Source organism: Pholcus phalangioides, unplaced genomic scaffold (genome assembly GCF_987345545.1).
Source record: "Pholcus phalangioides strain wild (caught in Gottingen) unplaced genomic scaffold, Ppha-v1.0 ptg000010l_1, whole genome shotgun sequence".
In the NCBI taxonomy this organism is placed as follows: domain Eukaryota; kingdom Metazoa; phylum Arthropoda; class Arachnida; order Araneae; family Pholcidae; genus Pholcus; species Pholcus phalangioides.
Window position 1 is genome coordinate 19,053,182 of NW_028301603.1, and position 25,325 is coordinate 19,078,506.

A 25,325-nucleotide genomic window follows, 5' to 3' on the forward strand; every position below is an offset into this window, starting at 1 on the left:
GGGGATTCCTTAAATACTTGTTAGAACGAAATGTACGGTGATGTGACAATGACCCAGTGGTTGGAAAGATTTTCCTAGCACAGCTTCGTTTCTTTGATTTCTGATAAGCCACGTGTGCCTGTGACATCTTAAGATGGAAGAGGTTTCGAAACTTTTGACAGTCGGGGAATGGACTTCAGATCTCAATTTATCTATTAGTTCTGAGTACTCACAAAATCTGGCGCGAAATCAATCATAATCCGCAATCAGGGGACGCTGGGCATTCTGCTAGACGGACTTCAATCGCAGGTTAAAGGATTAGAGATCGGAACGCATTAGTTAATGACTGACTGAGGCAGATGCATTTTCTCAGGGCGTATCATGCCTGTTGACTCAGCACCTCCTAGAGATAGAAGGCCTCCGCACGCTGCTTGTGACGGCCAGTAAGTAGTCCATTTTCCCTCAGAATATTCAGGGAAAAAATTCCATGTGCTCTTGCCAGTATCATCGTTGTGAGGAAAAGAAATAATTTGGCTCAGAATTGGCGATTTCTATGCCCCACATCCAATCACTATGCTGTATTTGTGAGCCAATCAGGAAAATTCTACGCCAAAATAAGAAGAAACGAAATAGGATGCTGTGTTTCAAAATGTGGCAAACTTGCTAGGTAGTCTGAATGACGTTTATGGCAACCTGTGCGGAGGCCTTCTATCGTCTCTAGGAGGTGCTGGTTGACTCCCACAAGCTTTTCCCCGTTCGATGCTGCTTCGTACAAGATTAGAGTTCGAACAATATCAACCAGACCAGACCAGAATTGAACGTTTTCATCGGTTCCTATCCTTTGCAGGCTGTCTTCCGACCTACGAATTGTCTGGGATCGGCATATGGAGGAAAAGACAAGTTTGTGCTTGTGTGTCAGTGGTGTAGTTCATGTTTAGAGAAATAAATTTTAATGTCAACAAAAGTGGGTAATTTACAGATCTTTGAATTCAGAGCACTCATCACGAGAAGTATTTATTACATTCTGAAGGAACATTTGTCATTGGGAAGGGGGGGGGGAGAGTAGCTGATGTTGTGTTACCCAAAAATCCCCACGGATAATGTGACATAATTAAGAGATGCTAATCAGAACTTTATGTTTACAGAGTATGAGTAATTTTTAAAAAATATCGTTCCGTTCATTACACAGTATAATAATTATACATTTTTCATGGTTGCATTATCTATGCACACCCCTCAGTAGTCAACCTTCCTATGAGTCTAAATTGCAGACCTTGCAATACATGACTTAAGCTCGGTGCACACCACTATGACTTGACGTGTAACCACGCCAGGCCACACTGGTCTGATGTTTTAAGAGATGCGTTAAGGCTGAAACAAACTACGATGACGAATTTGTGAAATCTTATTCGTGGAAACTCTGTGACGTACGAATTATATGACGTGGAATTCCCACGCCACAGAATCCGTACGAACCAGAATTTACATCTCTGTCATGACGTGAAATCACATCATGGATTTACACATGGACAAACGTTTTTTTTCCAACACCCATGGATGCGAGACGTGTTTTGGATGACCTTGATGAGGAAGAGGAAGAAGTGACTGCATTAATCGTCGCAGCAAACTGTTCGAGAGAAGAATGTGGATGCATCCCATACAGGGCCGCCTTTACCATACATGGGGCCCACCGCGAAAACAATAGCTGATCCCCCTTAGCCCCAATTTTGTTTTCTTCTGTGAGAGAGAGGAATCAAAAATTTAGAAAATGGAAATCATGAAAATTCGATAAAAAAATGCAAGGAGAAAATTTTTTTTCAGAATTGGTGAAAATATAGAATAATAGAAATATAGTGAAACGTCGCTACAACGTTACCCGATATAACGACAAATCCCTCTACAACGATATTTTTTCAAGTCTTGCTCATAAATGTCTATACTCGAATGTTAAACGGCTGCCTCTCGATATAACGATAATCCCTCTACAGCGATATTTTTACGAACCATATAATTAATCAAATTAATTAATCAATTAATCAAAATATCGAATATAAATATGAACTTTAAACTTATTTGAGCTTTAAAAAATTTTTATTACAAGATCTTGAACTAATACGTTTGATCAATTAAGGCTAGATATTCCGAAAACATATTTTATTAAGCGCAGTTCTCCTATTTGCGATTTAAATTCCCAGAACTACGAGTGATGTACTTCACACAAAGATAGCGCTGTATCGAATACTATTTTTCCACAGGGCTATATATATATATATATATATATATAGTAAGGGCTGTTATATCTCTTTCATGTAGCTCTTGCTGCCTTGTGGTCTCGGAAATGCTAATTTCTTTTTCGCAAACGACATCAGCTTGCAAAACGTACTGTATTGAGGAGGATTTTTTAGTTGCTTATTTTACTGTGGCAAGTAATAATATCTTTTGATATTAGAATTCAAAATAGTAATAACTTCAAACATTTTTGTTGCATATTTGTGTTTATAAACCTTAGGTGGCGCCACTGGAATTTTTGTATGTCTATGTATATCCTGTGCAACCCTTTTGTGGGCGCTCTATGTGATTGTTTTTCATTATGTCTTCCGCGGTGATGCTCATGTGTGTTCGCGTGCCTGTTCGTTTTAACTGCATTGTGATTAGTTTCTAATGTATTAATAAGTTCGCATTAATGGATTAAACCTCCGTTGTGTTTTCCTGCATATGGTAAGGTACATCCTAAACGAACGGTGACCCAATGCATATTCCAAGGAATTTCTAATTGAAAGGTCACCGCCACTGGTACAAGGTACAATAAAACCTCTCTTTTGCGACAAAAAAAAAAAGAGGGTTGACCGTTAATCAGTGGTTTGAAATGCATACTTTTATTTTACAAGGGAGAAATTATTGTTATTATTATTTGGCCGTAAAAGAGGGGTGAACGAATCTGAGGGGGATGTCCGTTAAGAAGGGTTTTACTGTGTAATATGTTTAGACTATTTTTCGATGGATTCCCTTTCTTTAGTTTCTATCCTCCATTGTCTTTTTTTAAATACCTGCCCCACTTCTTCATGAACTTCTGTCCCCTTCTAATGTTTTTCTGAATATCTGTCCCGCCACCACCGTTTCCTGAATTTCCGTCGCCTTCCACTGTTTTTCCGAATTTCGGTCACTTTTTTTTCCTGAATTTCAGTTACATTTGACATTTTTTCTGAATTTTTGTCACCTTTGCCAGTTTCTGAACTTCAGTCCCCCTCTCTTTGCTTGTTTTCTGAATTTCTATCCCCGTTTCCTTTTTCTGAATTTCTGTCCCATATCCCCCCCCCCCTCTTTTTCTAGGGATACAGGGAGTCCCCCGTTCTCGTCCAGGGCAATAAAAAATTAGAAGGAAGAAAATTTAATGAAATTTTTATGAATAAGGTCGATCTTCCACACTTGCGGGTTAGTCTCAAAAACATCGAAGCCCCCTGGCAAGGCCTTATTTCAGCATGAGCATTTGAGGCCTTTCCCTGGGCCCCCTCTAAATTTATACAATCTTTTTTTCACTAGTTAACGAGAAATCTTTAGCCACAGTCACAGGGAGCCTTTAATCCCTGATTCGCTCGGTTGCTCATGTATACGTCGAGGCCTGCACCAGGCCAAGAAATGATATGTGGGGCTCTATGTTTTGTTTGAAATATATTGGCATACTTACCCTGAAAAATTATAATACCAAATCTCTCATCGTGTAACCTCCCTCCCACTATGGACACGGTGCCCCGGGAACACGCAGTAACGTGGTTTGGGTTCTGTGGGGTCATTCAAGTATTACGTCAGCATCGGGGGGGAGGCTTCGGATTTGCTGACAAGGGAGGAGGGGGTTTGAAGGTTGCTTACGCCATCAACCACCCCTTTTTGAAGATATGAAATATTCTAAGCTGCTGACGGGGGAGGCTCAGTGTTTTGCTGACAGGGGGGAGGGGGTGAAAAATGGCTGAAAATCTGCTTATACGTAATACTTGAATGGCCCCTATGGGGATTCTAAAAATACTGTAAAACCTCTCTTTTGCGGACACCGGCGGGGAAAAAATTTCGTCCGTAAAAGAGTTTGACTATAAAAAACCCCTGACCGTTAATCAGGGATTTGAAGAGCAAACTTTTATTATGCAAGAGGGAGATTATTAGTTTACCGTAAAAGAGGGGGGGGGGGGGAGACAGCATCCGAGGGGTGTCCGTCAAGAGGGGTTTTACTGTAGTCAATTTTTTCCCTGCAATAAATTTTTATATGGTCCCCAATCAACCAGAGGCCAATAGTAAGAATTTGTGTTTTTTATACCGAAAGATATTTAATCTGTAACTATAAGGAAATAATTCATTGAAATATGGTGAGTTAATAAATTAAATTTATTCATTTATACCACTTTGTACGTGAAAAATATCTAAACCTTACGAAGCTAGAATCCAGTTTATTGTGATTCCCAGAGGGAATTACGGTCAAAGACGATGAAAAATCCTGATTCATGAATCCATTAATTCAAAAAAAAAAAAAAATATATTTTACTAGAACCCCCTGTTTCCCAATGTGGTGTCCACGCCCCACAAGGGGACGGGCAATTTTAGTTTCTCTGTGAATACTTGGAAACTTCCGAACTCCCTTCATTTTTTACATCAGTTCAAATTTTTAAACAATTTCTTGATGACCTTTTTTTTTTTTAACTGGCACAAAAAAAAAATTTGTGCCAGTAAGATAAGGTCCACGGACCCCTGTGCGAGGAACCCTGATTAAGAGAGAGCGAGAGAGAGAGAGAGAGAGAGAACCACTGCTTTCGACTTAGTAAAAGTGGACAGAAATGGGGAGCTGGCCAAGACCCCTCGTTTTGAAATATAAGGAGGAAAGCAAAAACTAATGGTTCTGCATAAAAACAATAACAAACAAAAACATCTGGATTTCTGATATGCTTTGGTGAGGCATGGTCTAAAAAAGATTGGGAAACACTGCTATATAACCACATTAAAAAAACCGCGAAGCACAAATGGTTGTAATTTTATTTCGAAATTCTCCTGAGTGCCCGTAATCCCTCGCCAAGACAGAGCACTTTTCCCTGAGAATAGAACGAATCGATTTAAAAATTGCTAGTGAAAAACGTCTATATTAGATTGGAATAAATCAAAAGAAATATAATTCCACCCTCGTTATAATATAAAATATTCTAACGAAAAATACGGGGTGTCCTGTAAGAAATAATGTGGCCTTTATCTCATCAACCGTACGTCGTAGACGTTTGATTCCAATTTAAAAAATGCTCAAAAAGGCGTTCAAAAATTATCCTGTACCAGTTTTGAGAGGGAAAATACAATGTGCCTAAATTTTTATACGGTACCACCCTGTCCTCTTACTTCGAATTAGGAAGTTGTTGCCCTCCATTTTCTGATGCCAACAGAAAAATGTCCATGTTTCTAAGTGCAATATCCGCTAAGGTATTTAATTCGAAAAATTGGAGAAAAGTTATGAAAGAACAGAAACACCTAACGGACAAAGCCCCTCGCCATCTTCGGGATCCCAAATATTGCTATGATAGCAGTCCATACCCCCCTTCATCTAGTTAGTGCCACCATCTGCAGGTGAATGTCGCATGAAGCTATAGCGTTTGTGCAGATTAAGTTAAATTTTTACTTTCCGTTAAAAGTTAGCGCCCTCTAGCCTAATACCTTCTCCAGCAGGAAGCCTCCACGCGAAGCTTTGGCGTCACCGAAGTCGCCCATTTCACCTGCAGCCATTGGATATCGCAGGCTGACGTATGCGAAATCTTTACCTTTTTTTGCAGTATATCCAATGACTATAGGTGAAATGGACGACGACTTCAGTGACGCCACGAGCTTCGCGCGGAGGCTTTCTTCTAATGAAGGTGTTGGCTAGACACGGGCAAATCAATTTCGGGAAGAAGCGGAGACACCGGTCGCCCCACCCCCACCCCCCAGAAGGCGCTAACGAAAAATAAACATTTAACTAAATCTGCACAAACGCTATGGCTTCACGCAACAACAACATAATGTGGTATTTTAGATACATAATCTTGTAATATAATTGTACCTTTACAATAGATACACATAGACCCATATCTAAGTAATCTGATTTCTATAGACACATAATCTACCTCAGTTACATAATCTATCTAGAATAAGATTATTTATATTCCATGTAAAAAAAAATTCAAATAAGAGCTCTTGAAAGCAAATTTAATTTGAAAAAAAAAAAAAAAAGTCAATCAAAATTTTAAGACCTTTTAATCAAAAAATTGAGTACGATTTTCTGTACTTGTATGTTGTTCCTAGTCATAGGTACAGGGTGGGCAAAAAGTCCCGTAGAAACTTTAAAAATTCATAAAAACCAGTTTGCGGGGCCGGGCTAGCATCGTCAAGACACGAAAAAAACCTCAAAAAACAGCCAATAGGTGACGCTGACGTACATAAGTCAAAGAAAAGATACGCAAATAACGAACAGAATGCTTCCAAATCGTTTATTACAGCAGTATGTGTTCCACATGACCAAACCACCACAGGGAATAAAACATTGCAGGTGAGTCACAAATCCAACAACGTTTTGTTTGCGTGAAAGAGATGCGCTTTCGACCGTCACGTTTATGCAAGATGGAGAAACTAGTCACACTGCTGCTACTCCGGTCAAGACATTCCTGATACAGACGTTCGGGGAAGACAAAATCATTAGCAGGCGTTGCCGGCTGAGGTTCCCATGGCCTCCAGATTTGACACCGGCAGAATTCTGGTTATGGAAGTATTTGAAATCCCGGCTGTATCGATCCGGTCCATCCAATCTGTCGGAACTGAAAGATGCGTTGCTGAATTTCTGACTCGCCAAATTGTAATGTGTTATCTTGTTATCCCCGTGTGTGTGTGTGGTGGTGGTCATGTGGAACACATACTTCTGTAATAAACGATTCGGAGGCATTCTGTTAGTTATTTGCGTATCTTTTCTTTAACTTGTGTACGTCAGCGCCTTCTATCGGCTGTTTTTTTTCCTGCCTTAAAAAAATTCCCGTGACCTAGCGATGCTAACCCTGCAAACCGGTTTTTATTTCGGTTATTTTTCCGGTTTTTATAAATTTTTAAAGTTTCTACGGACTTTTTGCCCACCCTGCATATGAATATAATGAGAAAAAAAAAAACACCTGACATTTTTATGCAAAAAAAAAAAATTAAAAACCTATCAGGCAAGTTGTTAAAAATTGCAATTTCCCTTCCATAAAAATTTCATTTCGAACCCTCTGATTAATGGTCATCAGTATTTTACGGGTGAATGTATTTTGCCCGTCGGTTTGTCCACATGGTCTAAAAATGGGGCTATAAGTGAGCGGGACGAAAGAAACGCAAGACAAAAGATATAGAATGCTTATAGATATTTAAAATTTATTTCCAAAATAAAATGAGATTACATAACTTATTTTGTGCAAGAGAGTATATAATAAATATTTCTTCCAAAATAAAAATCGAGGATTTTTTTACAATTTCCATATTTAATCTTCTGTTAATTCTGCTGTTTTCTGATCTCTCCTCGTCTTCTACGTTCTTCTCTTTTATTGTGGGCGACATAATACTCATTCTCATCCTTCGGTCAACGCCAGAGTCTAGACAAAATGGCAATTTTTTGTGTTTTGGTTTTGGTTTTTCGTATATTTGCGTATGAGCAATTTATGCCAAATGTACAAAAATTTTCAAATATGAGGTGGGGATTAGAAGACGAGGAGGATCATGGGAGAGAAAACAAACAAAAAAAAAAAAATTAACAGAAAGTAGGAAATTGATGACTTTGTTTATTTTCATATTTCTTTTTTAATGAGTTCTCAACTGACCTCATTGGTATTTACTGTATATGAAGGGAAGTAAGGTATTTTTTTTTTTTTTTTTTTTTTTTTGGAATCTGGAGTAGGAATGGGTTTCTTTCCGTGCAAAGAGATCTTGTAAGAAAGGTTGAAGAAGAGGTAGATAGAGATAGACAGACAAAGAGGGAGAGAGGGATGGTGAGAAACGCACACAAACAAATATTTATTTCAAGAAAAATCAACATATATCACTAAAATAAAGATTTGAATTCAATGACAGCTGAATCGTTGCATGCAAAAAAAGGAAGCTAGTTTTTAGGAAACAGCAAGAAACCGACCAAGACTTCAAGACTTCTTTTCGTAAATTTTGAAACGCTAGGCTATGTTATGTCTACTACCAGGCACCCATCAAGCGATGCCTTTTTGATATTCAGTCGAATCCCGTTTTAATGAATACCGTTAGGTGGGGGGGGGTCCCATTTAAGTATTACGTCAACTGATTTTTAGCCATTTTTGTGACCACCCCACCACACCAGAGACGTTCGCAGGGGAATTGTGGGGGGGGGGGCACGAGCCCCTCTATGAACCACCAGATGATGAAAAATTTATTTTTTTTATATGAAATATGTTTAAAAAATAAATTAAGTATCGGAAGAAAATACTTTTATAAGTTGTTATTGGAGCCCAGAAGTTCAGGGGCAAAATGCCATAAATTGATTTTTTTTGCCTATGGTCAAACTTTTGTGGTAAAAATGCCTTTTTTGAAATTTTCCCGCCATAAATGCCTATTTCAACATATTTTTAAGTTTATTAGTGAATTTCAGAGGCCATAATCTGTAAAACTTGGATATTTTGAGCATTGAAAACAAAAAAATTGCCCTTTTTAAAATTTTCCAACTCTCTCGGTACTGATTGTAATCAGAAAGCACCGCCCCCCCCCCTCCAGCCTCATTTAAAGGAGAATGTTGTCATGCATTGACTTTGCTTTGACCACATGGTGTTAGACGTGAATGATTTTGCTTCAGGTGAACGCAGCCCATGTTAGAAAAACAGAGGAAAATTAGAAATGTTTGCTTCTCCCCGACATGCCTCGTTAAGGAACTGTATATTATAGCTGTGCATATGTATAGCTGGCCGATGACTGTCCCAAGAGTCCATCAGTTGACGTCATGTCTCATACAAGCGGGGTAGGAGCAGACAGGGTTCGGGGACCCATGTCGTTCTGATTTCGTTTTTTACACCATACATGCACTGCAAACCACCACGGGTTATTTTACATACATATTTAATATTCGATTAAATTGACCAAAGGGTGTGCGACAGATGCGGCCACACGGAGTCCCGTGCTTGAAGGGGTCTCACATGAGAGGCAATATAAAAAAAGTTAAATTTTTTTTGCAAAAATATAGAACAAGGTAGGCTATGTTTTAACTATAGAAATGATAATGATTATTCCAAATAATGCAACAAATAAACGAGAAATATTCGCAACTCGAAGGAGCCCCACAGATGATTTCCCCTACGGGTTCTGCGTCTGGTAATGGTGGCCCTGTAATTAACGTAATCCTGAGGGTCTACTGACATTTTACTGCGGGCTTGAAATCAGTTTAACTTGGAAACGCGGTTATTATAAACCATAATTAAAGCAGTAGAGGAACTAGATGCAACCAATTTTTCAGCTAGTTTTTGGGCTTGTAATACTTTCTCCTGTGCCAACAATTTGGGACCGCCTGTACAGGGACCCTATATCATTCTACCCCGCTTATCTCACAACTTTTATTCAATGTTTTTTCGTTTGAATAAAATTTATAAGTTTAACGAGTTATAACTAAATTATCGCTAAGTATGGACATGGTAGTCTTGCAGGCAATTACCGTAAGTAAGAATAAGGGGAAAAAAAATAAATAACCTTTTAAAAATAAACTCATTCAATACATTTCTTTAAAATTCTATTGACTGTTATTACTTTTTATCATATAATTTGAAATGTTATTCGAAATATTTTAAATAATACAATACTTAGGTATAATATTCTGAAATTCATCAAACACAAATGTTTCAGTTGTAATTCTATGGCATACAGAACTGAGAGCATCGCTTTATACCAAGATGGCGCTGCATCAACTACCTGAATCTTTTCTTTTTTGTTTGTTTTTGAGGTTTTACATCGCCATATCAATATTATTCTGTAAATGGGTTCATGTTACTGACAAACCTAGCAATCGTCTTTGGCACAAAAAGGGGCTATTTAAATATTACGTCTGCAGATTTTTTATTTTTGGCATTTTTAACCCCCATCCTTGTCAGCAAAAGTCACAGAACACTGACCCTACCTCTCCCTTATATCAGAAAAATTTCGCCAGCTCTGCCCCTTACCTCCTAACGCATATTGGTATCAGAAACGCACGTAGAGGAGGGTCTTGCCGTCCCCTATGTCGCCTTCCATCAGGACGATCAAATTTAATTTTTGGTGCAAAAAAAATATTTAAAAAAGTTAAAATAATCGGTAGAAAAATGCTCCTATATGTGATGTTAATCTATTTCTGTTGATTTCAATTTCCTTTGAAGGCTAAGCCATATATGCTCAACCCATGGCCCGCGGCCCAAATGTGATCTTCGGGGTTATCTGATGCGGCCAGCCACCTCGAACCAAATTTTGTAAAAATCAACTAAGCGGCACATTTACAGATCACTTAAGAGACCCACCACAGTTCCAGAACACTTAAGCGGTCCGTGGCACATTTAGAGATCCTGTTCCTGAACGAATAGGACCATTTCGCGTAGCGGAAACATGTAACTTTTCATCACGCTACGCGTTTGTGTTTTCCAAGCGTGGCGCACCATCTGTTCTGTCGTCTGAAAATCCACGAATAGTTGCACAATAAAAGGGGGGGGGGGAAACACGACAAAAGTGAAAATCCGCGAAATGCGCGGCGCATGACGCATTTGGTTCCTTCGTAAGCAGTGAGCCAATCACGCTCGACGTAAAGAACTGTCCTGGGGCGTGTTGCGCTCTATAGGAAAACAGTCGTACCGCTTTTCCCATTGGTGAGTGGACGGCTGTCGCGCTGAGCGATTCACGTTGTTCCTAGGAAAACTCGGCTTTATGGTATGTGTAACACCTTTTAAGCCGCGTTTACATGTACAATTTTGCGGTAGCATTGAAAATTCTAGCAACCGCTTGACGGCTTTTATTTTCCTTCGTCGGCGAAACAAATGGGGAGCGTTCTTCGCCCCCCTCTTTCTTGCGAATCTTTGAGGGTTGTAACTCCCCCGTCCCATAATCCTTTGCATGCGCAAACCTCTGACGGCTTCAGTAATTGGGAATTAGGATTGAAATGTCGGTCTATGGATTGGATTTTGGTTTTATTGGAGCAAGGACCAATGAGGTCAAAGTGCGCCAAATGACCGTACAAGCCGGTGTATGTAAATGGATTTTAGCGAAAATTCTGGAACCCGGTTTTAAATAGGCCTTTCTTATTTCCCACGTAAACGGGTGACTTCAGGCACTTTAGTCAAAAGCTCCCGGACCAGACCAGAATGAAATTTATTTTCTCGGGTCTGGCCCTAAGGGCCATCTGCGGGCTTACAAATTGTAGCCTCGGGGGGCTACGTGTGAAGGGGAAAGACAAGGGCGTAAGTGTATGTGATTTAGTGCGTGCATGTATGTGAAGTGAAAAGATTTTTGACAAAATCGGGATAAATGGTCACTGGTCATTCAAATTAAATTTTGAATTTTGAAGGCTCATGAGTCTGAGATACAAATGAAGTTGTTTGAAAGACCTGCTTAGTGCCGCACAAATCAAAACGAACAACTGAAGAAGGTCATGCCACATCAGTGATATTTTTGTACTTTTCTGATTGGGCCAAGAAAATTTGGTTGCCTTTTTTTTTCCCACCGGCAAGCCTGGCAAAAATGGCTAGGGAGGCATTTTCGAGAATACGTTCTTCAACTTAATTAAAGCATAAATAAGAGGACTTGGTTCGACTTTCTCGTAGCTGTTTGCTTTTCTCCTGTTAAGATGCCTACACGCGTAACTGCAAGCTAGACAAGCGTGCATGTTGAATCTTTTTGCGCAAGCATGCACAACTTCCCTTCCGCCTCCACACGGTACAAGCACCAGCTTTTAAACAGAAGCAATTTTTACGGAAAATTCACAGACGAACAATTCGGCACAAGTGAGTGATTGACCACGAGGGGAGAAAATGAGTGAGTGAATGAACAAATCAGTGACCAAAACTCAGCAAAAGAGGATGTTAAAGAGTAAGTGATGAAATGCACATGAGTGAGAGTGGGGAAGCAAGTAAGTGAGTGAATAAGTGAATAAACAAGTGAGTGAATAAGAAAGTGAATAAACAAGTAAGTGAATAAGAAAGTGAATAAACAAGTAACGGCCGTATTCACCAACGCAGTTTAAACTGCAATCGCAAGTGAAAGGATTGAAGATCGAAACGGATTGGTTAAGTTGAGGATTTTAACCAATCCGTGTCGATCGCTAATCGTTTAACCCGCGATTGCAGTTTAAACTGTGTTGGTGAATACGGCCGTAAGTGAATAAGAAAGTGAATAAACAAGTGAGTGAACAAGAAAGTGAATAAACAAGTGAGTGAATAAGAAAGTGAATAAACAAGTGAGTGAATAAGAAAGTGAATAAACAAGTGAGTGAATAAGAAAGTGAATAAACAAGTGAGTGAATAAGAAAGTGAGTGAATAAGAAAGTGAGTGAATAAGAAAGTGAGTGAATAAGAAAGTGAGTGAATAAGAAAGTGAGTGAATAAACAAGTAAGTGAATAAGAAAGTGAATAAACAAGTAAGTGAATAAGAAAGTGAATGAGCAAGTCAGTGAGCAAATGAATAAGAAAGTGAATGAGCAAGTCAGTGAGCAAATGAATAAGAAAGTGAATGAGCAAGTCAGTGAGCAAATGAATAAGAAAGTGAATGAGCAAGTCAGTGAGCAAGTGAATGATAAAGGAAGCAAGTCAGTGAGCAAGTGAATGATAAAGGAAGCAAGTCAGTGAGCAAGTGAATGATAAAGGAAGCAAGTCAGTGAGCAAGTGAATGATAAAGGAAGCAAGTCAGTGAGCAAGTGAATGATAAAGTGAGCAAGTCAGTGAGAAAGTGAATGATAAAGTGAGCAAGTCAGTGAGCAAGTGAATGATAAAGTGAGCAAATAAGTGAGTGATGAGAAAATGAGCAAGTGAAGTGAAGGAGCGTAAATGAGCGAGTGAATGCGCAAATGAGCAAGATAGAGGGAGTGAGTGACCAAGCGAGCACAATGGTGAGGGAATGAGCAAATCAGTGCGAAAATGAGAAAATAAATGAGTGTGTGAGCGACCTAGTGAGTAACTGAGTGGAGAATCCGGTGAGAGCTTCAAGCCGCTTGCACAATTACGATGCTTGTCAAACATTCCAGTCAAGTCTGTAGACACCTTTACGCACGCATTTGAAAAACGGTTTTTTGTGCCCGATACAGTCCCTGTGTATAAGCCGCACCACGTGTAAGAATGTTAAGCATGCTCTGCGTGAATTTCTACTCACTTTTTCCTCGCTCGCATCCGACGAGACAGAATAAGTTGAGCTGGACACGGCGGATTTGGACACCTCCTCGGAAGACTGTTTGATGCTCTGCTCTTTCTTCATCGAGATGGACTGGCTGCTCTCCTGCACCGACATCTCCGACTTCTGGTACGAGACACTGCTCTCGCTCTCCATCACCGAAGAGCTCTTCTCCACCGACGACATCTTCGAACCTAATCCGAAATCAAAGAAACGGAAATTCTCAAACGGATTCGTTCACCGATTCGTCAGATAGAGATAATCCAAATTTTTTTTTTGCCAAAACCATCTACGTGAAGCGGTTAAATAGACACTGCTCTCATGATTCTCGTAGAGATTCTACGGATAGAGAGTTCGAATGAGATGAGTATATAGTTACCGCTAATCGTGCTCTCGGCAAGACTCAGTCCGGACTCCAGCTTGGAAACGAGTGCGTCGTCGTCGTCTCTGCTCGTCGTCCTCTTCATGATGGAGCCGATGTCCGACGAGTCCAGCATCAGCGCCGAAGACGAAGTCGTGCTTTCGACGGACTCCATCCTTGAGCTGAGCATCTTCGAAGACGACGACACGCTCGTCTTGCTGTAGGATTCTTCGATTGACATCTCTGAAAAGACAAAAACGAGACAATTCTGCGGTCAAACACTCGCTTGACGTACCGGCTTAAAGAGTGCAACGCGGCTCACGACAGCGCTTTACGTCGGGCGTTATTGGCTGACTGCTTCTGGAGGAGTCAAATGCGTCGTGCGCCGCGCATTTCACCCCGATCTTGTAACACGTTTCTGCCGACGCGAAATGATCCAGTTCGATTCACGCTGCCCAAGAAGCCTATTTCTAGGAAAACCCGGCTTTATAGTCTCACGAATTGTTACCGGCTGATTCGCACAGCAGAGCATGCGTGATCGACCCATGACCCCGCGAGCCATATGCGGCCCTCGGAGTCATCTTGATGCGGGAGGGGGGGGGAGGGGGGAGGGATCTAAAACATAAAATTCTAAAAGTGAACTAAGTGGCCCATTCCCTGATCAGTTTAAGCAGGGCCGCAAGTAGATAGTTGGTTAGCCGGGCTAAGCTACCATTTTTGTTCCCTCTTGTAATGTTAAAGGAAAGGTTAAAAAGGGTGAAATTGGTACCCTCTCTGGTTCGGCCACCAGAAAAGTCTGCCCCCCCCCCGTAGTTGCGGCCCTGCACTTAAGGAGAAGCCGTGGCATAATTACGGATAACTCAAGTGACCCCCCCCCCTCGGCACACCTATAAATCCCTAAAGGGCACATTCACAAAGCATTTAAGTAACCTGCGGTACAATTCCTGATTACTCAACCAGCCGCACACTTACAGATCACTTAAGGATCTGTGGAACATTTATAGGTCACTAAAATGATCCGCGGGACATTTACAGATCACATGAGTGATTTGCGGCGCATTTTCAGATCAGTTAAGTGGTCCGTGACATGTTTTCAAACCAGTGAAGAAAAATACAGTCGAATCCCGCTATAGCGAAAATCTCGTTTTAACGAACACTTTTCTAATTCCTCAGATAAGTTTTCATAGGAACAATGCAAAAACCTGGAATTCCTTCATAACGAAATTTTGTTGTAACGAAGTGATTTCTTCGGTATCTTGGAGTTCGTTATAACGGGATTCGACTGTATTATTATTTTTATTATTTATGAGAGACAAGTGACCACACTCACTTGGTCTCTCATACGGCCACCTACTTGTCACTCACTCATACAGTCACTCACCCACTCACTTGTTCACTCATATGGTCACTCACTCCTTCATCTGGCAAAACATACGGTCACGCACCCACTCCACTCATTTATCCACTCATATGGTCACTCACACATCTTCAATTGGTCATTCATACGGTCACTCACTTATCACTTGGTTACTCATACGGTGAGTCACCGACTCGGTCACTCATATGGTCAATGCAGGTGAAATGTCAGGGGCGAAATTTCCGTAAACCCGCCACAATACAATACAGGAGATGATAGAAAAAAAAAAGAATGACGGATCACACACACACAGGCTTATTTTTAGCCGCAAGAATGAGTAACGAATCTCCCGGTCGCACTTGACTTCTCTCAAAGGTGTCTCATTTTCCGCTTCGAGACATGATAGTTATTTTTAGACACACACATTACACAGACTTCCGAGACTTCGTTAACGCAGTAGTTAACGCGCGTCATAAAACGGCGGTAAAAATATCAATAATCTACTCTAAGCACGTTATGCGGTTTAGAGGAGGATTGAAGCGACATCGCGTTTAGTAAGCTCATCTCCGTGGGGCCCTCACAAGGAAAAGGGCAATGGACATGCCTCTTTATTCACGGGCCCTGAAAATAATGAACCCTTCTTCGGAAAAAAAAAAAAATTCATTTCACATTTACACTCATGCCCATAAATTAAGGATAATGCCAGCAAATAAAGGTTCAGAAACAAAACAAACGTTACTTATTCATAAAACCCATTTATTAAACAAAAGATAAAGAACAAAAACGATGGTGTATGTATGATACCATTCATAAAAACTACGATTTTTGCTCCCTGGAGCAATTGTAAAAAATATCTCCTTTACAAAAACTTACTATTACATGGTTGGTATGATGGTTAATACATTGTATGTCTCCCATGCGATGAAATACAGTCCGTACAACGCCTAGGCATGCTGAGTATCAAATTATCGATCTGATCTTGGGGAAGATCACTCCACTCAGCAAGCAATGCTCTCCGAAGTTCCGGCACACATGTAGGAGGTGGTTGACGGGCTGCAGCTCGTCGGCCAAGCATGTCCCATACATGCTCTATCGGATTCAAGTCAGGCGAGAATGCTGGCCATTCCATACGGGTTATATCTTCAGATTCAAGGCATTCGTTTACGATGTTTGCTCGGTGAGGACGGGCGTTGTCATCCATAAACACAAATTCTGCGCCCATGGCACCCCTAAACAAACGTACATGTTGTTCCAGAATGATGTCCCGATAAATTTGGGCTTTCGTGGTTCCGGTTTGAACATGCAGATCTGTTCTGGAACCCAGTATAATTCCACCCCAAACGAGCAATGCTGCACTACCGTAACGGTGTCGTTCAATGATGTTGTCTTGGTGGTAACGGGTACCGGGCGTTCTCCATATGAAAGTCCGACGTGAATCGGACTGCAAGCTAAACCTGGACTCGTCGGAAAACATCACACAAGCCCACTGTGACGATGTCCACATTGCATGTTCTCTACTCCAGGTTAATCGCTTCCGACAGTGAGTTGCCGTGAGCGGAACACATCTGACAGGCCTGCAAGCATATAGACCAATATCTCCCAAACGTCTGTACACGATTTGCCTTGAAACTGTGGTACCCGTGGCTGCAGATAGCTGACGAGACAGGTCGGATGCTGTGCTTTGTCTGCTTTTTTTGGCAGTTACTGCCAAATACTGGTCTTCATTCGGCATTGTAACTCGGGGCGACCTGTACTGTAACGTCTATTGACATTTCCGTTATCTTAGAATCGTTGCCAAAGCCTAGAGATGACACTTTGGGCAATTCCAAGTTCCTCGGATACTTCCATCTGAGTACGCCCACATTCCAGGTGGCCAATAATTCTACCACGTAAAAAATCATCCACATGCGTCCTCTGTGTGTCATAACTATTCGCTTATGGCACTGAGCGCCCTACAGAACTCTTGTGAACAATTTCACTTCTTTGCCACCATTCCTTATATACCGCCCCCCCCCTTACACTCTCGTCATTGTGACGTGCTATCTGCATATCATTCTTGCAGATGTGTGTGATAATTCTACAGGTGAAATTTTTTCCTTAGATTTCGATTTCCGTGTGATTCTGAATTATCCTTAATTTATGGACATGAGTGTAGTAGAAAATCAGTGTTGCCAAATGAAAAAAAAAATCCAAAAATATTTCATTTAATTGTATTGTTGTTGTGAATTAGTACAAAACATTTTTTACTGAATTTAAATTGGGATCCCCCCTCCCCTCCTCAAACATTTTTCGGTTCCCGGGTCTCGATCTCGATGAAACTACCCCCTCAAAATGCGCTTATTTTTCCGCACTTACGCCAGACATTGTACTCTGGGAAAATTACAGCATATATTCCAGTAGTTTCTGCGCTACTGTATATATTGCTATGACTGCAGGGTTCCCACTTGCCCTATTTTTTGGTAAAATGTCCTACTTTTGTCCCACTTTCTAGGTTTTTGTCCTACTTTTTTCCTACCTTTTCTTCACCAAACCTGTCGATAAAATTCACATAAGCCTAACTGCTTTATTGCCTAATAATACAAATGTCGTAGATTGCAATTAATGATTCTGCCAAAGCAGAAATTGTATCTTTTTTGCAGGTTATTTGGAGAAAGGGTGTGTATGGGGAGCCATGTGGTTTATTGATTTTTCTTTTGCTTAGTTCGAGGGCTCAAAAACCCATTTTGTGTCAATGTTTTCAATTATCATTAAGAACTTCTAACTTGATGGGAAAAAGGAATTCTGTATTTACTACTTCATGGTCTTGGACTATTCATTGTACAGTAATTAACACGCATCATTCAAAATTATGATGCATATTTTGTACATAGATTCCATCGTCTTCTGTATTTTTAGGGCATGCAGAGGCATGAGCAGTATTTACAATGCTCAGCTAAGAGCTCAGCGAAAAGCGTTTCACTTCTCAAAAATGATTACACTGACTTCTCGAACAGTAAAATGTAAAAGGAAAGGGTGGACTAAAAGCACTAAAACCCATACAGTTCGCCCCTTGACGTATTTATATTGGACCTTGTAATTTACGCATTTTGCACTGTGCTTTTGAAAGTGGTCCCGAAAGAGCGTCATTCTTAAAAAAAACTTGCACGTCTTTATAATTTGCCGTGCATTGTCGAAGACATTGGACTGTGGAAGACTTCAAAAAAAATGTGTGTAATATACTGTATATTGTGAGGAAAGACATAAAAGAGAAAGAGACGGGGAATTGTATCTGTGTGGTTGCCAAGTACACTGTTTTGGCAAAAAATTGTTTTTCTTACCGAGTCATTTCTGTCATTTTGATTTGGCTCGAGTCAATCTTATAGGACAGTGGTTCTCAACCTGGAGCCGTATGGCCGCCTTGCGGTCCTGGAATATTTTCTAAGGGGGCAACGGGTGAAAATCAGATGTGCTGGGGGAGGGGGGGGGAATAGCTTTCAAGTGAAATACGGTGCGAGAAAATGTTACTATATACTTTCAGAATCTAAAAGAACTGTCCTTAGAACCAGGGCCATTTTGACCACCCACGGGCCCAGTGTTATCCGAAAATATAATTTTGAAAAGTTATTTTTAACTCCTCTCCAAAATTTTAAGATGTATTTTTTTTTCCTCTGTGATAAATACCTGTCAAAAAAAAAAATTACCTAAAATTTGAAGGAATATTTTCGGGAGTTCCCTGGACAAAGCTCGATGTGCTGATGTAAGAGGGCCCGGTAGGAGCCAAATCCATTTTTTTTAATCGCCAACGTGTGATGCATGTCTGTATATAGCAGCTGAATCGGATTAACTCCATGTGACGAGAGAGAGAAAAATGACAAAATTGAGAGAAAAGACTATAAAAATTATAAAAAAATAGTTTCTTTTCTGCCAAATTTTAGAGGAAAAAATAATAACCGCAACGTGACAGGTTTGATAGGTTGCAATAACTAACGAGGACATAATTATGACGAAAAAATACGCCAACATGACGATGATCCCGAATCATGTCTTTTCCATCGGACTTCGGCCAGGGATCACCGGCCAGTTGGGAACTAGCCGACCAATGCCCGAATTTCAGACTTTGGCCTGGTCAATATTTAACGAAATTGCCCCGTTCACGAAGTAGCCGGTCCCCGTCGCGAATTGCCCAATATCGGGCATTGGCAGTAACATATACATGGGCAGGTGCCATTACGCACATCGCCATTAAACAAGTATAAGATTTATGATCGGAAAACGGTGATTGAGGTAAATGAATCACAATTGTAAATCACATAATCGTCATAATCAAACTTTATCAGCTTCTCTTCGGGGATTTTCATTGACACTTTTCATAGATTGTTAGTAACTGATTCAATCTGCAGCCGGGCTGGTCCAATCGCTGCAACCGAACGTGTCAGTTTCCTTGAACGGAATTATGAGGCCTGCAATTTTTGTCTAAAACTGTTATTAAATGTTTTAACAAATTATATTTAGCAAAATGAAGCCCTGTATTCTCCGACAAGCGTGTCTAAAATGGCTTTCATTGCGGCACGGCTTTAAAAAGTTTGGCCGACCCCTGTCTTAAGCTGATCATATTCCTTACAGAAACATACTTTGGGCTTCATACAGAAAAATGCTGTAAACCGGGACCCCCCCAAATACAGGAAAATAGGATACGTGGCAAATCGTCGCTAAAAATGTTGGCGAAGATAATAAAAGTTGTGCCAATTATCACTGAAGCCAATGGAAAATCTTCAATGGCGAAAAATGAAGGGTCACGTAACAAACTGAAAATCGCAGTGGATTGAAATATATTTAACGAGAAAAAATAGGTATAGTGTGGCGGCCTCTATTATTCGGGTAACGGACAAACGAATACCCCGTTTAAACGGATAAAATCCTCTGAAAACAAAATTTCTCCTACACGGACAAAGTTGAAGTTTCCCGCTTAATACAACTGTAACTATATTTCAACCACTATGTAGATATTATTTTTATTACATAAACTATTTGAAAATTATGACAAACTAGGGGCTCTGCCCACCTGTGGCGGCCACCCCCCCCCCCCAACCCTTTTCTTTTCACAACATATCTTGTTTATTTCGTCCCACTTCATCAGAGTGCTATGAAAAGTGACGTCAGGGCACCAGCTTACTGATGAATTTTACAATAATAAAGAAAAAAACGAACAAATGTGATTCACATCAAGTACCCCCAGAAAATTTCTCCATGAGGGTCCCCAGACTGGAGCCCTGTTGGACCACAAAAAGTTTTCACTAGTATTCATTTTACCAACAAATAAATTCCAGGGCAAGGGACCCAATTCGCAGAATTTTAGAAACAATTCATCCAAGGTCCCCTAAAATGAAACGCGTCAACTTCCACGCGACCCCCTCCCCCCGAAGCTAATCGGACATCCCACCCGTGAGGGCCACGAAAATTTTTTATTTGTATTCATTTTAACAACGAATAAAATCCAGGGCCACCCAATCAAGGAGCCGGAGTCCATTTCCCCCCCCCCCCACACAGAATGGATACATCTTGGCCTTCCGCTTTTGAAAATTTTTGATTGTTAAAGCAGCAATAAAACAATGAGATCCGTCAAAAGCCCATGGAAATGAAACCTTTTAACCTTACACATGAAAGTATACGTGCAATGCCACGCGGGTACCCCCGACCCTGTGTGTTGCGAGCACTGGTGATATATGTATATTATACATATACATATCTCTCGGTATGGCCCCTTCACAAGGGCAGGGCTGCCAGTGGCCGAAACGATTGCTAGGCCGGAATTAACCACAGAGGGGGCCCCATGGAAAAACTGGTTTCGGGGGCCCCACCAACTATCCCTGTTGCAGGACATGGGAGGAGGGGTACGCCTCTTTGTACATACACATAATTTGGTACCGATGGGTCAAACGGTTCCCGATATATTCAAGAGTTTAGTGAAAACTTCACCCAAAATCGTTACCGATTTCCGTTGCATAGAAACGGGCCCTTTCGAGTTTGTGATTTTATATTATAGAATAGATATGTACCAGTTATATAAGACTTATAAAAGATGCCGGAGTGTCGCGCTGGGCGAATCACGTTGCGCGCGACACAGGAAACCTGCTCCTAGGAAAACCCGGCTTGAGGCAAAAAGCAGAGGAAAATCGCCAAGGAATTTGAAAACTGAAAATTTTTCTGCTTCAAAAGTATTGGTTACGTACACAGAATGGCAGCAAAGGAACAATTCGATGCTTAGGACATTGCAAAATACATGAGAATTTTGCTAACTATACTAAACGGTGTGAAACAGTAACTGATTTGCTCCCCGCGTAACCGAATACCATTCTTAATCGGATATCATGTGCTGGTACCGTTGATATCCGTTTAAGCGTTTTACCCCGTATACTGTATCCTGAAATTTAAGATTTCTTCTATATACTTCGGTGTGGGAGTCGAGGCGTTATATTTAGGGTGGCGTGTGGCGTGTTTACGGCGGTAGACGTCGGTCCTCCCCCCCAGTAGATGTAAAAACACTTGTGGCGGGAGAGATGTAGTGTTCGAGATAAAAGTCGGAAGAGACGTCACCTCAACACCAACAAACTCATCCATCAACAGCACCATCATTCAAAGTTGTAAGCAGCGACGTTGTAGGAAAATATATTCGAAATTATCTTTTTTATGATTTCTTTTCCAGATTCCGCACAAAAATTCTATTTTGGAGAAATTCCATAATTTCTTGATAATGCCATGGGATTTTGACAACTATACAAGTGAACAGAGATTGTGTCTCTCTGCATGAATCATGAAGGAGGGGTGGGGGTCACTGCACTCTATTTTTCTAATAGGTCCTCGGATGAACTTTCCGCCATCGTTCATTGGAGGAATACGAACAGTTTGTCTAAATGGGAGGATGGTGAGGGCTCGGCGATTTGAATACATAGCTTTGCGGACACCGTTCCAGTTTCAGTTATTGCATCCAATGTGCATTCATAGTTTGCATTTTTTTGCATTCTTCCAAATTTTTCTGCAATTTTTTCCCCCTTGATTCGGCGCTCCTTCTAGCGACAGCACCATTTGCGGTTGCACAGTACTAAAGCTGCAACAGTTTGTGGCGCTCCCCCACCTCCTAAATCACCTGCCGTGGCTAATCTTCCACTTGATTATCCATCCGTGGCCCACTTAGAGTGTCCCAGGAGGGCTACAACGGGTCCACGTGGCCTCTGGTTGAGAACCAATGTGTAATAAAGTAGTTATATTAGACATTTTCATGCAAGTTGTTGTGTGAAACGAACATTTTTTTGGAAATTAAAATGTCTAACAACTGCGTGCCATGGTATTATTTTAAATTTGTTTCCATTTGATCATTTTTGTCTCAACACGGTCATTTTCTGCACACTAGGGCTAATTAGACCGGGGCCTACAATTTATTGCCGATACCGAATGGCAGGCTTGTTTTTTATACCCATCGGGGGGTTGGTGCACTAACCCCTCTATGGGGGGACTCCCTGCGGTCATGTCGCCGTTTCTGTTGTACCCCTGTGTCAGGAAATTTTTCTGACATGGACGAACCGGATATCGAACTCGCGACACCTCTAAACATCCTTTGGTACTTGAGGCGAGCATCTTAGGGACCATTCAAGTTATTACGTAAACAGATTTTCAACCATTTTTGACCCCCTTCCCCCCCTTGACAGCAAAAGTCAGCAAAACACTGACCCCCTTCTTCCCCCCCCCCGTCAGCAAAATTTCGTCAGCAGTTTAGAAAAAATCTTTAAAAAAACTTCAAAAATCGAGAATTCAATACAATTTTTAAAATTATTGATGTGGCGGAAACCACAAAATTTCCGCATTTCTACAGTAAAATCGGCAATTTTAACACTGATTGCTATGGGGATCTCATCCTTTGCCTTACCCTCAAAGTGATGCTGATAATGGCATCTATTCAAAAAGCTCTCATTACTGGGAGGATTGAAAAAAGTGGCAAACCATTATAAAGGCACAAAATATTATACATACATTTGCAACATTAAAAAAGTGACAAACCATTATAAAGGCACAAAATATTATACATACATTTGCAACATTAAAAAAGTGACAAACCATTGTAAAGGCACAAAATATTATACATACATTTGCAACATTAAAAAAGTGACAAACCATTATAAAGGCACAAAATATTATACATACATTTGCAACATTAAAAAAGTGACAAACCATTATAAAGGCACAAAATATTATACATACATTTGCAACATTAAAAAAGTGACAAACCATTGTAAAGGCATATGCACATCTGAAACGCATTGCTACGGTAACCAAAGTAAATGTTCCGAAAGTGATTGTTGAGGCCTAAAAACCATTGTTGCCCGACAGTTTTTTGCCCATTTGGGGCACTTGCCCTGCTCTGACGAAATTTTAAAGTAGCCTATCATTCAAGCCGGGTCCCATTTGGTATATATGCAAAATTTGGCGACGATCGATCTAAAATTGTAGATTTGTATAGAGAACATACACACACACACAGACACACAGAAAATCAATTTTATATATATAGATATAGATAGATATATATTCCCAGCAGGCACTTCTTCATCACCGGGTATAACCCTCTTGATATGTTTCTGAAGAGAAACTCTGATTGGGGTACGCCAAGCACGTGCGAAAGATCTTATTCATTCGGAAATTTCATTTCTCAAAAAAATCTTCGCGTTTAATTTATTTTCATCATGCCTAAACGCAGGGATTTTTGTCAGGATGGGGGGGCAGATCTATATTTGCCACCGCTTCTCATCACTATAAAATCCCAAACCTCTTTAACAATGTTTTTTAAATGCAAATACAAACACAAAGGCCACAACAAGCAAATTCCCCAACGAGGTGGTTGAAAAAAATCTGTCTATAAGAAATAGTGGATGTCAAATAGAACACAGCAATCCAATATAAAAGCATATTTCGCAAAAAATAATAATGATACACTGCCCATAAAAAGAATTATGGTTGTCTTACCTACGTATAGATAGCTTCTCGATTTATCCCAATATGTCTATCGTACTTCTTTTTAAACGTATCGATTGTGTTAGAATTCACAATCCCCGGAGGTAAGCTATGCCATGTATTGGGGTGCCGTTCAAGTATTACGTCATCATCGATGGGGGGGAGGGGGTTTCCGATTTGCTGACTTTTGATGACAAGGGGGGAGGGGGGATTTGGATAATGATTACGTCATCAACCACCCTTTATGAAAATATGAGTTGGATTCAGAGGGGCAGAGCTGATGACGAAATTTTGCTGACAAGGGGGGGGGGTCAAAAATGGCTAAAACTTTTCTTACGTAATACTTGAACGGCCCCTTGACAACCCTATTAGGGAAAAGTCTCTGCGACACCACAACCATTGTCCCTCACTAAACGATACTGGTGTTCTCTTGTCGAAGCAGCTGATTGACGGTGTAGTAATAACTCATGGTTCATCCTATCCATCCCGGTGAAAATTTTGAACACTTCGATCATATCCCAACGCGACACCTGCGTTCTTCCAACGTACGTAAAGCAGTCGGAATTTTTCGAAGCGTGCGGCGCGGTGAGCTCGAGATATTGTGATTTGTGTGCCTATTTATGCTTTGAAGTGTTCTTTTATACGAGAAAATATTACCAAACTATTCTGGGGGAGCTACAGATGAACTATGAATTGGGCACGAAAGCCGCGGGGGAGACAAAAGTTTGAGACCCACTGGTGTAAATGAATTGCGCAGTTCGGCAAGAAGTGGATGAAACGGTCAAAAACGGGTTGGTGCCAATTAGTGATGATTGGCTGGATGTCCCGCTTTCATTCCAAATAAATATGGTCAGTCAAGAGTGTCAGCAGCACGAGAGCTGGAAATCTGATAACCCTGCTCGCAATTATTTTCATCAATAAACTCATGACGTTGCCTATAACGAGTCCATGTTGCAGCTCTGAAAGAAAACTGCTATTCAATCCCAAGCAGAAAAGGCCCAACTATTCCTCTTCCTCCGACTTTGTTTTTAAGGAGCACCGAGAAGGGGGAGGGGGAAAGAAAAAGTTTGTTCTAAAAATATATATTAAAGAGTGAAACTATTTATTTCGAAGATGTAGGTTATGGTGACGCGTTCCCGGTAGTGAGTGACTAGACACGGAATCTGACAGCGACTGTAAAAATAGAGGACGGATACAGTCGGTGTCGTTGCGAATGGAAATGATGATCGTATCATGGCCGATGGTGCAAGAGAATTGAAAGATATTAACATTGCTTTTCTA

General features: G+C 40.7%; 1 protein-coding gene across 4 annotated transcripts in view; it reads right to left on the reverse strand.

Annotated features, from left to right (window-relative positions):
* LOC149081052 (protein Obscurin-like) overlaps nt 1–25,325 on the reverse strand; it is a 171,191-nt gene that overhangs the window by 137,788 nt on the left and 8,078 nt on the right. For all 4 annotated transcript variants that reach the window (XM_089237817.1, XM_089237816.1, XM_089237815.1 and 1 more), the window contains exons 3-4: nt 13,724–13,948; nt 13,327–13,538 (exon numbers count right to left, since the gene is read on the reverse strand). In XM_089237817.1, the coding sequence (XP_089093943.1) occupies nt 13,327–13,538; nt 13,724–13,948 (437 nt within the window). The remainder of the gene's footprint in view (nt 1–13,326; nt 13,539–13,723; nt 13,949–25,325) is intronic.